This window comes from Thunnus thynnus, chromosome 5 (genome assembly GCF_963924715.1).
Source record: "Thunnus thynnus chromosome 5, fThuThy2.1, whole genome shotgun sequence".
Classification (NCBI taxonomy): domain Eukaryota; kingdom Metazoa; phylum Chordata; class Actinopteri; order Scombriformes; family Scombridae; genus Thunnus; species Thunnus thynnus.
In genome coordinates this window covers 22,232,696-22,247,533 of record NC_089521.1, presented here as the reverse complement: position 1 = coordinate 22,247,533, position 14,838 = coordinate 22,232,696, and the positions used below count along the sequence as shown (strand labels likewise).

Below are 14,838 nucleotides of genomic sequence, written 5' to 3'. Positions count from 1 at the left end.
TCTTTAAGCTCGCTAATGGCTTTTCCAGCTAACATCTGTCTTGACTCTTTAAGGAAGTAAAATGACTTATCAACTGCTTGCCCTTCTGAAATGGCCCAAATGTTTTTATCTCTGGACATTTCATTATGTTTTGGGAAAAGCTGAAAGCAAACTAGCTGATCCCGAAATGTGATAAATAGACAACTTCAAGCAAAAGCATAGTTCTTCACGGAGAAAGTGCCTACAGCATTTTCTCCTCAAATCAGCCATGTGTGAAGACCAAAAAAACCCCCCCTCTGGATCGAGATGGATAATGGAAGCGGGTAAAAATGGCATACACACCACACTCTAACACACACGCCTGCAGAGGAATCTCTGGGGGCCTGACCTTTGGGTTGTCGTCATCCATGTTTAGTTGCATAAGCTGTGCTACAGTGTGCTCCCGGATACTGTTTAGCTCTGCCTGCTGCCGCCGCAGCTTTATCAGCAGCAGAGTCAGTTCCTCAGGCTGCAGGGTAGGGAGGGAAGGAGGGAGGGATATACAGCCACAATGAAACAGGGACACACCACAAGGGGAGTGGGAAAGGAAAGGAGAGAACACACCAGGACAGGAGATTTAGATGTATCAGGCTCCCAATAGGTGAACAGTTGCTATATCCAGGTATTGAGTTTTCATGCAGCTCAGGACCATGAGATTACCCAAGGTGCAATCGCTGTCAGCAGCATGCTAATTCCACTCGACCACTCAAGACAGAAGAACAGTTTAGCATTTATTACAGAATCCAGTTCACACGTTCCCAGCTCCATGAGGACATAGCACTGTGTACGGCTTTGACATAAATTCCTGATCTGGCTTAGAGAGTTGTGAGTGACAGGGTTTTTAAATCTTCACTGATGTGAAGCAAGTCTAAGGAGCTCCTAAAGTGAACATTCCCTAAATCCCACTACTTGGAGCACACATCTGAGTTCTGCCTGAATCAGCCTCTTTCTATAAATTCTGTCACAATCTATTCTTGGAAGGAAATAAAGGGCAGAAAGAGGGAGAGGGAGAAAGGGAGGGTAGCTTTGTCTTTCAAAGAAGTCCAATTAAACCCAAATGGATAAATATTTAGAACCCAAGCGTGAAATTACTGGGTGGTGTGTTTCAGTAAGAGCAGAGTGACCCAAAACTGGGTAGGTGGAAGACAGTGATGCGCACTGAACCGGGCTACCGTGAGGACTTACTGTTTTGCCTTGGAGAGACTGGGCAGTGATAGTCTGAACTGGGATTCCTGCAGGCATAGACCTCCTATCTGGTGGGTACGCATACTGCAAGACACAGTAAATTCAAAATTAAATTGCCTTTCGTTTACATTATTGTGAAAGGCTTTCAACAATCATTCTGAGGTAAAGGGTTGGTTCACCTAAATTACAGAAAAACACATTTTTCTCACTCACCTCTTGAGTTTTTCAAATTTTGTTTATGTGCTCAAAACCAAATCAAAAATGTCAAAATTCGACAGTAATATTCAGAAATGCAAACCTGTCAACAGGTTTTAAAAGGATATTTTTCATCAGTAAAAAACTGTTCCAATGAAAACATGATCTGATTCTGCAGAGACATTGATTTTTAATTCTTTAAATGGCATTTTCCAATGCTATGAATATGAAAAAGTCAACTCCAGAAACAAGAGACCAAACAAAAAGTTCTTAGACACCAATATCTGAAAAGTAAAAAAAACAAAAAAAAGCTATCAGTATGAATATATGATAGTTGATAGATAATGATATACAGATAAGTGAAAAATATGTTTTTTTTGTTATGTGAGTGAACCGACCCTTTATCATTTCTGTATGCTTTAACTGACCTTGTTGAGTTGTGGCCTGTGCCGCCTGTCGATGCTCATGTCTCTTTGGTAGATGGGAGAGGATACCTCTGATCGGGCACTGTTCATGTTGTAGGATCGCATCGGAGAGTAGCCACCGTACATGGACAGGGAGCCGTGAGAAGGTGATGGGGGGATGGAGTGGCTCGGTGCAGCATGTTCTGACAGGTTGATCATGGTTTTGGGACTGGCCATATTGCTGTAGAGCCCTGGTGGCCTGCAGTAGGCCTGCCTTTGCTGCCACTCGTATAACTGCCACATGGTGTCGTCGCGCATGGAGCGGCGCTTGTCAACCGGCGAGGGACCCAGGGCCTGGTCGTACATCGATGGCGACATGCTGCAGATGCTGTCCCGCTGTGCCATGCTATTCCTGGGCATACTGCGGTAGCCGTCGCCATAAAGAGGCATATAGGGTACCCGATGGCTTGGCATGTTTCTAGGCAGCGTCTGGTATGATGCAACGCTGAGGAGGAAGAAGAAAAAAAAAACTGAAATCATCTTATTCCCTTGATTCGCACAAGACTCTTTAGACAGTTAAAGTAAAATCATTCAGTAATTAATTGAATTATTTAATAATGAATTAATAATAACATAGATGGGTAGCAGAGACATTCATTTCATGTATAGCTTTGGCAATAAATGCTTCTTATGCTTATGCTAAATGCTGCTTATCCATATATTTTCATCAGGATCTTACCATCAGCTCCCAAAGGATGTAAGTTGGTACAACGATTTAATCATTCTTACTTAATTATTTTATTTTTTCTTTCTGTCTGGTTATTCCCATGAATCGACTCTACCTGACAAGTGCCAAGTGAGAAAATTGTTTGAAGTGAAATAAAATCTTAATTAATACAAAAAAACAACAACATTTGATTATTACTTGCTTGCTGACTCACTCATCAAAGCAATGTCATATTATGATTTTCCTTTCCTTTAAAATTTTGTAGCTGCAGCTTCTAGTTCTCCACATAGCTAACATTTGGACCCTTCACTCTGTAAATGTGTCCAGATAGCACATCAGCCAAATCAATCACAGTATATCTTAACAGTGAGGTACAGTGTGCGTGCATATTAATCTGTGTTTCTATGTGTGTCTTTGATAGATAGAGAGAAGCGAGAAGCCCCCCCAAGGACAAATAAGACCTTTCCAGAGACAACAAAGCTTTAAAAAGCTTCACTTCCACAGCGGGTTCAAAGTCAGTGCAGCTGGCACCAAGAGAGCTTCCTATTAAGACTCCCTGGCAGTTCTTGGCTAGAACGCTCACTGGTCTGTAAAACCCAGTAGCATTAAAAAAAGGCATGTGACTGCATGGAAACTAAACATCATTCTAGAGGACATGCGTGTAATGACAAACAGAGACTATCGAAGGGAAAGAAAAGAGGGAGTGTACATGCTTATGACAGAGGACCACAATGGAAACATGCGCAGAGGCCTTACTGTGGTTGAACAGATGAAAATCTTTTGAAATTCATGTATTATTCAAAGCAGATGTATGTCTTTGTGTCTTTTTTTTATAGTGAATAACGGTGGGTACAATACAGGTGAGGTTACAGTTAGAAAAGAAACATAAACAACCGAGAGATAACAGATGGTAAGACAAAAAGAAAGGGCGATAACAAAGGGTGATAAGACAAACTAAGGAATATAACATCTCTGATGAGAGGTAAGCCAGTAGATGGATGTGTGCCTGTGTGTGGAGTGTATTACCTGTGTATTGTATGAGACCAGGGTGATGGGAGTTGGGTTTTAAGGGGGTTAGATGAACCAAGATAGTAGCATTCATACACAAATACACTCATACTCATACACATACTGGATACACAAACATATACACATAATGCATGCATGCATACATTCCTCCTCCCTTATATGTGAGGTATGTGTCTTTTGTAAATAAAATAAAAGTAAACAAGGAGTGAGTGGACAAAAAAAAGGCAAGGCTGTGTCCAACATGAACACAAGCTGGGTGAAGATAAACGGACAGACAGATAAACAGATGGAGAGACAGACAGACACACACCCACCCACACACACAATGAGAGAGCAAGTTGAATCTCAACCAATGAAAAATGACGCTCTCACAGCAGGGTCAGTGACAGGCGGTATCTCTAGCTAACAGCTCTGCACAACTATTGTTTATCCCCAGCTCTACTTAGTGGTACACTTAATAGTGCAACGTAAGAGTGTTAAAATCATGGTCAGGATGTGTGAATCTTCTGGCTTTAAACAAAACCGTTTCAGGAAAGAAATGGGACTAAGAAGCTTTAGAGATTTAGAGTCTGTATTTGTGCTGTGTGCAGGGACTCAGACCCTGAAGGAGAATCCCTCCTGTCTCAGTTGCAGGTGAATCAGCATTTCTAGATTATACCAAGTTTAGCCAAGTTCCTACTTTTGGTTGTTGAAGTAGGACAAGACTGGACTCTTGTGGAATAACCTCAAAACATCTTGTGCTGGACATGGTGGAATAGAGTGCCAGTTAAAATACTATATAATCAAACCAACCTCCTCGTGTCATCATCCTGGTTGCGTCCTCTCTGTGTGCGGACCCATTGCTCCAGCTGCTGCATAGAGCTGGTCCTACTCAGGGTTCTTTCTGGCTCATGGGTGGGACTTCGTTGAGGAGGGACTCCGTTTCCATCGGCTGGACACTGCTCACCAGCTCCGTTGACCTGGGGGCTACGGTGTGACCCGTCCATCTCTGTTGGAGTCCGTGGTGAGGTGATGTTAGCCGTGATGGCCGCTGCCTGGGCTGGCTGCAGTTTGATACTGTTGATCTTGGTGAGGGGACGCTCACGCTCTGCCCCGTCTTTCTGGAAGCCGTAGCGCTCAGCATCTCGCTGCTTCCTCTCTTCTTCTGCTGTGGCGGAGGTTACTGCTGCAGTGTGCTCACGGTCCACCTCGCGGTTGCGTTCGTTTTTCTGGATTTCAGGCTGTGTGAGTGGTGGCCTGTGATTAGCCACGTGGTTGACCTCCTGTGGTCCACACTGCTCCACTTTTAGCCTGTCCAACCTGAAAATGACAAAGAAAAGTGATCAATCTATTACCCTGTTTTAGCCAAAAGGAAATCAAAACACAGTGACAGAAAAATGATTACTCTATTAAATACGATTGGCAGCTGGGATACTCTTCTGTGTCACAGATCATCAGTAAAAAGTGTTTTTCAGACATTATATCATGTATGGATGATATATAGTGTGGACCTAATGCAGTACCTTTGTGAGCACTGCTAATGGGGGCAGCTCTGAAACAAAAAGAAAGTGCAAAGAAAATGGCTGGAGGTGCACAATGTTTCTTCCAGCTGCCAGAGGAGGCCAGCCGTGTAAAAGGAAATCAGATATCTCCAATAAAACGCTGCCTCTGCTGGGGCACGTCTCAAAGGTGGTGCTCAGACCCCAGTAATCCATTTGCAGTTCCCTTTTGCCTCCTCTCTAGAAGACCTATCTACAGCTCTGTTGTCCTTTGGGAGGTCTCCAGAGGTAATAGACACCACTACTCCTTGACCTTAGACAGACTCAAGGTTAGAGCTTCAAAGTTGAGCAAATTCCCCTTAGCAGCAGGGCTCACTGGGTTAGCAATAAGAGGGCAGTAGGAAAGGCATTCCTTCAGAGTTTCCACTTGGATCCTTTTAAATAGCAGCTCTAGTCACGTAATGTCTTCTCCAGCCCTCTGTGGCTCCACAAGCCCAGTAGAGCACACATTTAGCCCTTATGAAATCTCTATGTGCATTCACTCATACACATTTGGGAAAGTTTTGCAAACGGATAATAACATTTACAGTTAAAGGTCCTTAACATATTAGGTTTTAGGCTACTGTATCTTGTTCCTTTTTAACACTATTCAACAGCTTGAAAATATAAAAAGCTGTTATCATATGTAATACAGCACATAAAACATAAGACACTAGATTGAGTTGAAATTGCTTTTAGTCTAGATAGATATTATAAAGCTGTTATACTAGATAGCCTCATAGCAGCATCACGCTGTCCTATTTAACAGTGCTATTCAGTGGATTTTAGGCTCTACTGCTCTGTGTAATTACAAAGCACTTCACCATTACGCCTCTGCTCGCCCATGTAAAAGAAGGGCATTAGACAGGCGGGCTGCCAAATGACAGACATCTAACACAGTTTAAAAAAGGAAGGAAAAAAAACTGAATCCTGGTGAGTCAGAGATCCTGATCACTCAGCACAGCTGTGTCAAACATTGCTTATAGCACCTGCACACACGTGTTCACAGTGCATATATGCCCGATGTATATGGCATTCTGGTGTGTTACTGTGTAATAAAACTTTTACGGTGAAAATAGTTATAAAGCATTAAAGAAAGCCACAGCTTCTTCAACGCTCCCAAAGACCAGAGATGTCAAATGCGGGTGTTGAACTGTTGCCAAAGAACTTAACAGGCTTAAAGGGGGATTTACAAGCAATTGCTTACAGCTAAAATGCTAAAAAAGAGGAAAAAAAAAAGCGGATGGAGAAATGAACCAAGGAATGCAAAGTCATTAGTACTTGCTTTAAGAATTGTCCTCAAATGCCTTCTTCAAATGTCTTTTTCTCCTTTCTAAAGCTAAACAACCCAGTGTTATCTCCTAACTTCAAATAAACTACAAGCTCTCTACAAAAATGACTAGATTAGTGCTGCTGTTACAAACCTTTTGACTGGCTCTGAATGCACAAGTGCGGCATCTGTCATTACTTTCATCCAAGACTCCATCTCTTTGGCTGTGTCTGTGCAAAAGTAGTATGTTCGCATGTTGGGATGCGTTGCCTGTTTTGATAACGGACAGGATCAGGGACAGGAACAGTGGCACACAAACAAATTCACCTGAAAAAGAGAAGAGAAAGTGTTGAGTCAAGTGGGGTTTTTAGTATTTTAGCCCTGACTGATGAATAAAGGTTGGTCGCTTTTAGGTTTATCACTAAATATGAGGAATGTTGAGCTTTTGAGACACTTTGTGGGGCAACAATGACTTTAATGCGTGTCATATTTCTTAGCAAATAATGGTGAGAAGTGCTAGGTGATGGCCTGTGAAATGCTGCTGGGAGTGGGCATCTGCACCATCCACATAAATCAAACCATGAGTCACCAGAGTTTCATGCATACCACTCGATTAGGGCGATAAATCTGCCATAATACTGTAGGACTTACCATGCTGTGCATTGTATGGCAGACACATTGCTCCGTAGTTGTTCTGATCCCTCTCAGTGAACAAACCAACATATTGTTAAAGCCAAACACAGAAAGAGAAAAACAGAATGTTTAGTGAACAACCTCAATATCCTGTTTACCAATGTCAGAAAAAAAAAAAAAAAAAGCACTGTCATTGCCCCATTTATGTCAGAATAATCCTGAGAAATATGACATGGTCATTTCGGCCAAAACAACAAGGGACAGGAGAAGTTAAAATGAAAAATATGAAGTCAAAAAGTCATCCCATTCCTGAGTGAATCATTGTAAACTGAAGAGGTCGTGCCCTGATCTTGTGTTTCTCTCTTTACCTCAACTCTCTCTCCTTCAGCCCGAGTCTAAGTTGGAAAAGAAGTGGGCCGTGTGGTTGGAGAGACCTTGAGCAGACTCCTGGGCGTCTGTGTTTGGCTGTGCTTGGCAGGACAACTTTGTTGTCTCTTAGGGTTTATGAAGGACCCACAGTCAAATACTGTGCACATCACTGAGATCCCATAAAATATGCCTGCAGCCCTGTAACTTGGGGTTTCCCTGTCAGCTTTGAGTATCACAGCACTCCAGTACTACACCACCATAGTTAACATAGATATATGACTGCTGGTAAGTGCTTCCTCTGCTTTCTTAGCATTAGCAGCTTCTAATGTGCATTTCAAGTTTTAAAAATGGCTTACATTACATCTAGGGCTGGGTAATTCTAATTTTCGTTTTTGCACAATGTGTAAAATGTCTAAAACGTTCAAATTTCATGATTACAAAATGCACAAAAATGTTATTTTCAAAAAGTTATGTAGATGATAGCTGGCTACGTGAGAAATTTGAGTCCCATTAAACTGTGATGTGAATCGTTACACTACATGCACACTTGCCACAGTTTACAGGATTGCTGTGACTTCATGTGGCTAGCTGGCTCTCTAGTGAATTTAATGGTCCATTCTACAGAAGGGACAGACTGAAAATGACTCTGCGCACTGATCTGCGCTCTCGGTTTGTGTTTGTCGACAAGGTATCAGCTCTAGTTATGAGGACTGAAGAGCGGGGAGTCGACTGAGCAGTGTCCAGATTCTACTTTGTTCAGTCTGTCTCTACCCGCCGGGAATGCTAATACTAGCTAACCAGCAGTCGCAAACTACTTTCTGACTTAAAACTGTATACCAGTGATCACATTTACCTTTTGGGAGCTTTGTATATTCAGCTCTTATGATTTTTTTTTTTTAAAGAGTTTTTATTTTTCTTCCCAAAAATCAAATATTAATGCTTTTCGATGCTCTAAATGTACTCAACCATAAAATGTGCAGTCTAACAAAGTTTGACAGGAATGAAAATGTGCACTGACCTTGAAGGCATATTTTCTGTTAATGTGATCATCCACAGACAGCATTGATATATGAAAGCTTGGTAGAAGGATGCTGCCAAGTATCCCCTCCTCTTTTTCATCTGCAGTGAAAAAACACATCAACATATAAGGGGCTATTTTTGTTTCTTGTTTTGTCAACTCCATGTTGTCTGTGACACAGTAAATTGCTATGTGGAACACTCATTTGTAAAGATAAAAAGCCACAGACAAACCAAGTGGATTGCAAGATAAAAACTGAAAGAGGTGTGTGTTGGTCAGATGAGCAGAGGGTACACAGTCCAATCATCAAGATGAGCATTGATCCAATGTCCTATGCAGCTAGGCTGCTCTAATCCTCATTAAGTTAGCAGACAGGGCTCCACATTGACAATGGAGCTCTCTCCACAGGGGGGATTAGATTGAGTCCGGAGTTTTAAGCAGAGAATTGCTTAACCTCCCAATTTGATACAAGCAATCTGCACTTCTCACCCCAAACTGAGCAGGAAAACAAAATACATCAGTGACTGCTGCAGCAGTCCCATATGTACATTTGCTCTGCATGCTTGGTATGTGTCCATGTTCATCTTGTGTGTGTGTGTGTGTGTGTGTTGACTGGGGATGTTATGTAATGTAAAAGTCAAAAGAGGTCTCTTAACACATACTGCACTGGTGAATTCTGAATACTATTTTGGGGAATAAGTGGTAACTGACCTTTGCTCAGCCTCTGGTAGATTAGAGGTTACCCTGCAGCTATGATCAGCTGTATCTGCAGTCTGTTGGCCCCACATTTATTTAATCATCAAATCTGTGTCTCTGCCTCTCTCTCTCTCTCTTTAGCAAACGTACAGACACAAAGGGTTTTGCAGAACAGTCCCTGACCATAAGCTGACATTGTGGGAGATCCTGAGTGCACATTAATAGTCTGATAAATGCGGCAGATAGCAGTTGTATTTAGTTGAGGGGGCAGGCGAGTTCATGACCTCTTTACCCACTCTCTGCTGATGGATACAATTTCTCAACATGTCCGTCTGGATAAAGCCTTTGGGTCCGCTGCTGTCTGTGGCTTTTGTCAGTCAGTGGGCGGAAAGAAGGCAACAGGACTGGCAGACACCAGAAATAACACAGACTAGATGTCATCCTGATCAGCACAAATGATGACTGTATCTGCATAAAGTGAGCAGGGGGCATCAGGATATCTGGACTTGTGCCAGGCAGGACTTAGAGTTACTTTGTATCTGTAGTCTAACAGTACTCATAGTCTATACTTACCTGACAGCCTCGCTAATTCAAAGTATCTAATTTTTTTTTTTTTTTTTGCAATAGGTGAGTTTTCAAACATTCTCTGGACACAGCTGTGTCAATATTTGTTATGAATTTGTACTGCATGAGAGAGGCTGAAATGTCCAGTCAATAGCAGCTTATTAAAAAGATCACATCAAACACTTGCTATTCCTACTGTGTAAGAGCAGCAAAGAGGAAGGTTCATAAAGACAGCCAGATTTTAATAATTGAAGGAAAATCCCTTAAAATGGACTGCGACTCACGCAGTAAACCCATCATGAAAGAACATAACTTATGAAGGTGGCAATTACGATTAAATAGCAGATCAATCAAAAGCTTATACAAGTTCCACTTCAAATAAAATGGAACATTTTATCACTTGGTTATGAAAATATGAGTTGTTTTCAATAAATTACAGAACCATGTAAATACCACACATACTCAAACGGTTAATCACTTTGATTATATGACATAAGTCCCTATAATGTGGAATTAGAAGAGGATCTGTAAATATTAGCGAGATTAATTCTGTTTATGACTCCCAAGAATTACGTAAGAATGCAACCACTTTATAAAAAGAGCCTCTTCTCTGGAAACTTGTTTCATGACTTAACATCAATTTGAAATCCAGTTTCTTCTTTCAACAGTAAGGCAGCATCAAAGCCTTTCTTTTAAAGCGCTGGCTTTGCTCGGGGGGGAAATATCGCTCAAATGGCAAATCAGAAAACAGGAGAGCCATTTCAATAAATACATCTCTTAAGTTGGTCCTGACAGCTGTTTACCACGGGGACTTGTGTTCCGGTTTATAACAATCGCCAAGAGCACAGCTTGTGGGTCTGAAGGTCACAACGGCACTTTCAACTACTAATCGAAAACCAATATTGTTGTAAGCAGCGCAATGCTAATGAAGCGTGTCGTTAGCTGAGACCACTCGACTCACCTCTGTAGTAGAAGAGGCACAAATCAGACAGCACAAACCACCTCTTCTTCCACAGCTTCATCCCTGTACTGTCCTGAAAAGACACCAGAGGAACAGGCTTGAAGATGACTTATTCTGCCTTACCCAGTGCTTGCTGTAGTAAAAAAAAAATGTCTCCTTGGCTTAAACATGTTCTTAAAAATATTGTAAATAGATAAAGAGGACTTCGACTTCAATTTTGAATTACAAAATATTTCAATTTGACATGTTATTGGCCTGAAGTGGAAAAATGTGTTACTTATTTGGTTCGGGGGACATGTGATTTCTCTAATAAAATAAACAGAGAGAATGAGAGTGCTCCGCTGTATATAGTTTAAACAGTATGAACACTTACTCTTAAAAGGAAGCATGTTGTTAAGTGGGTGAAAAATGTCCTGTGCTTTAGTTTTTTCTCTCTGCAATGTTGTGATCAAGGGGGTTTTCATGCGTCTGCTTGAAAAGGACGAGGGTGAGGAATAGGGTATTAACTCCCCCAGTTTGCTTTATTGGAAAACTTGAGCAGGGTCCTTAATCGTGGATTCAACATGCAGACAAAAGTAAGGGGAGGGACCTAAACAGCTCTGTCATTATGGTCAAACAGCATGTAGGGTTTAGTTAACTTTAAATGGGAATTCACTTCCATGAACCAGCATGTTTAACATATAGTAGCAAGAGATCCACAACGCCAGATGCTGTTCAGTATGTTGATTTTGAAATTTAACAAAAAATGTAAACTTCTTGTGTTAATGCATAAACTTTATCAAAAGTTCTGTCAGATATCTCTCTGTTCAGGCGGGAAGAAGAAAACAAGGCTTTCACTGTCACATCAATCACTGTGGCATTTTGTTCTCCCAATGGATCAACTGAAGCACTGCAGCTTTTCCTCAGCCAAGGACTTCAATAGCTTCCAGGTTTCAATGAGGCAGGAAAATAAAAGTGCAAATCCAGCTTTTATTCAGGGTAGCAGATTTGTGAGTCTTTTGCTTGATCTACATCACCCTGATTGAAGTCCCCAAAGAAATAGCAGCTGGCAGCTGTACCAAAGGAAGCCATCATGTGTTCACAAAACTGTGCCGGGAGGCTGCAATCAAAACTAAATGAGTCTCCTACTTCGGAAGCTTGAGAGAGTCCTGTCTGGCCAAGAGCTGCCTCAAGCACCCCCTTTTCACCCTCCTATAAGTAACCAGGGAGCTGTGATGAAGGATTGGTATTTAAACATTGCCCATGCTGGCTGAGCAGAAGCCCTGAACAAAGAAATGGTGAGATCCTGTAAGACATCAAAAAGCTTCTTTTGTGTTCATCTTAAGACCGTTACTGCAGATTTAACAGGGAGAGGGAGAACCTAAACCTTGTTTTATGTGGAAGGAGTAGAGAAGTTGCATAAAATTTTAATTAATTGCCATTTAAAAGTTTACCAACGGATTCTAAACATCATGTTTAAACACGTATACCAAACAAATTAAAAAATACAGATAAATAGCCTAAAGGGCATGTATAGCTTTTATAATACAGTATATTTGAATAACACATATTTCCCTTTGTTGTGATATAAACATGTTGCTGTATTATTGTAAGGTTTCTATTTAATTTGTCTATTTTAAGCTAATGTCAAAAAGTCAACATCCCATATGCACTATATTTAACTTCAATTTAAATTTGATGCTGAGTCACTGACTCTGCTTGTCACCTCAATATTTAATTCATCAGATAAAAAGGAAAGTCATACACTCTTGCTCACCTGTTTATAAAGCCAGTTTCTCTTGATAACTGGGGCACTAGGATTCCTCCTGATAGAGTTGGATCTCTTCCCAAAATTATGAATCTTTTTAGGAGGTCTTGAGGGCTAGAAATTACAACGTGAATGGGTTAACAGGGTTAACAGCAAAGTGAGCTCGATGAACATAAAATAAAAAAAGGTTTCTATGCTTTTCTCAAGCTTTTCAAGCTGTTAGATGTGATCCAATTGGTTTTCCATTATTTTGCTAACTCTACAAATATGCAAAATAATCCTGTCTTCATGTGTATCACTCACTCTTCCTGCTGGGCTGCTGGGGTTTGCGGCGCAGTCCAAGCCGCCTGTGTAGTTGGAGGCCTCACTCATGGTGCTTAGTGGCCGTTCCTTCTTCTCATTCGCTGGCACTTTGGAGGCAGATCTAAACATGAGACACAGAGCATGCCAAGAGAACATAGGAAAGTCATCAGTCAGTAATATAAACTGCCAATTTATGTTCAATGACCTCAATAAAAGAAGGATAATAGAAGGAAGCAGCCTTTATTGTCTGTCCCCCCATCATTCCTCTGAAGTTCAAACTCTCTGCTATAATGAGATCTCAACATGGGCCTATGAACCGAGCCAATTACTCCCACCACCACGTCACTGCAGATACATTTCCAGCTCTCTCAAACAGCTTTAAATGGTCTGCAAAGTCTGCCTGACATACTGAGATGCAGCAACTGCAGTAGTAGTGAATCAGGTCAGAATACCTCTAAAAAGACAAAAGCTTTCTTGAAGCAATAGCTGAAAGCATAATAAGTTCAAAATATTTGCCATAGAATAGAACACCTTGTGAACTAAGTTGTCTCTAGCCGATGGAGATGTCCTATATTCTCTAGGAGGGGAACAATGTTGTGGTCTAGAGGGAACAAGACAGGAACACCAGAGTAGAGCAGAAATACTGCAGCAGAGGAAAAAGTGTAAGCTGTCAGATATACTGGGTTTCAGGTCACTGAATAAGGACAGATACTGCCAACCCTGCACTGCAAACTCCACCATCTAATCCGCTCATTTGATAACAGTTCATTCGTGGGATTCAGATTATACGGTACCATTAATGATGAACAGTCAATAACAGTCAATGAATTCACCATCCATCCATCATCTACTTGTACTTTTCCATCCATCTGTCCCACCTAGTTCAATCTTTCAATTCAGTTGTTAGACATGCAGACGAGACTATTAGCACTCAAACGTGGAAACTCAGACTCCATGCTGTTCTGCTCAAAGTACACAAATATGAAAGGGTATAACAAGGGATAACATCAGCTCAGATCATAACAGCAGGCAACACATGCAGGAGGTTCATTCCTGTGCATCACAGTGACAGATCTGATCATCTACAGACCCCCGGAAAACAATGATGAGACGAAACAACACAAGAAACGATCACAGACTGACTTTGTCTTACCTGTGTTTAGAGGGAAGGTTATGTAGTTTGTTACAAGTTAAGGGCTTGTTAGACTGAGTTACAAAGAGCAGCGGCATCTTATTATCATGCTCTTAAGGTCTTAAAATTGCTAAGATAAATGTCATTCTTATGTGAGAATGTCAAACAAGGAAGAGTATTTTTCTTATTATTAAAGCCTCACTATCTGTCTTAAGTGACTGAACATGTATCAGGGATCTATTCAGAGTTGACACATCCAGGAAGTCATATGGTGGACAAGTAGGTGACTAATGCTCTCTTGAGTTGAAGTGCAAACAATTTTCAACTCACTTCTCTAAAATAGCTACTTGTGCTGAGTGATGAGTAGCCACTGAGATTTGCCTTCTTCTCCATCTAATAAGCTCACTCCAGAAAATGAGCACTGAAGATTTCAGCACTTCCAGTGACAGGCGAAATCCTAAGTGAACCTTAATCAATGGAGTGTGGACTTGCCATCAAAACACAGAGGTTGGGAGGAGGAGGAGGAGGGAGTGGACTGACTCTGTTGTAAGAGAGATATTGCTCTATTTGATGCTCTATTTAGCCAACAGACCATTTCCAGGCCCTGAACTGCAGTGCGTATGTGTTGGGGGCTTTGTTGATAATTAGTTTGGGCCTGATAATCAATCTGCATGCGGTGAAATTGAAAAAGTAGTGAGTGTGTCAAATTAGCTGCCTTAGCATAAGAGCTGGTGTGTGACAAAAGGCGGAGAGAGAGAGAGAGAGAGAGCAGTAGGAGAATTTATGCTGCATTACAGCCCTCATACTCACACAACTTAACATATCTTAAACATTACAGTAGATAGTATGATTTGGGTAATTATCAGTAAGCTGAAATGGCCATCAACACTGTTTTTATTATGATAAAAATGAGAAATAAAAAAAGCAAAGTCATGAAAATATCCTACGCTATAATAATCACTACTGTATATCATGGCATTCTTTTCCAATCATTAAAAACAAAATAACAATGTTAGAGACAAACAAGCTTGATAATTGACTGCTGTGATATTTTTCACCATTAAACAAGT

At 41.1% G+C, this 14,838-nt stretch overlaps 1 protein-coding gene across 8 annotated transcripts in view; it reads right to left on the bottom strand.

Moving 5' to 3' along the window:
- LOC137183241 (pleckstrin homology domain-containing family A member 5-like) overlaps nt 1–14,838 on the bottom strand; it is an 86,399-nt gene that overhangs the window by 15,245 nt on the left and 56,316 nt on the right. For 6 of the 8 annotated variants that reach the window (XM_067590148.1, XM_067590140.1, XM_067590141.1 and 3 more), the window contains 9 exons: nt 12,637–12,757; nt 12,343–12,447; nt 10,587–10,659; nt 8,366–8,466; nt 6,500–6,615; nt 4,351–4,857; nt 1,827–2,307; nt 1,204–1,287; nt 368–487 (listed from right to left, as the gene is read on the bottom strand). In XM_067590148.1, coding sequence (XP_067446249.1) covers nt 368–487; nt 1,204–1,287; nt 1,827–2,307; nt 4,351–4,857; nt 6,500–6,615; nt 8,366–8,466; nt 10,587–10,659; nt 12,343–12,447; nt 12,637–12,757 — 1,708 coding nt within the window. Of the gene's footprint in view, nt 1–367; nt 488–1,203; nt 1,288–1,826; nt 2,308–4,350; nt 4,858–6,499; nt 6,673–6,996; nt 8,339–8,365; nt 8,467–10,586; nt 10,660–12,342; nt 12,448–12,636; nt 12,758–14,838 lie in introns of those variants that run through there. The other 2 variants (XM_067590144.1, XM_067590147.1) reach the window with 2 other exon arrangements.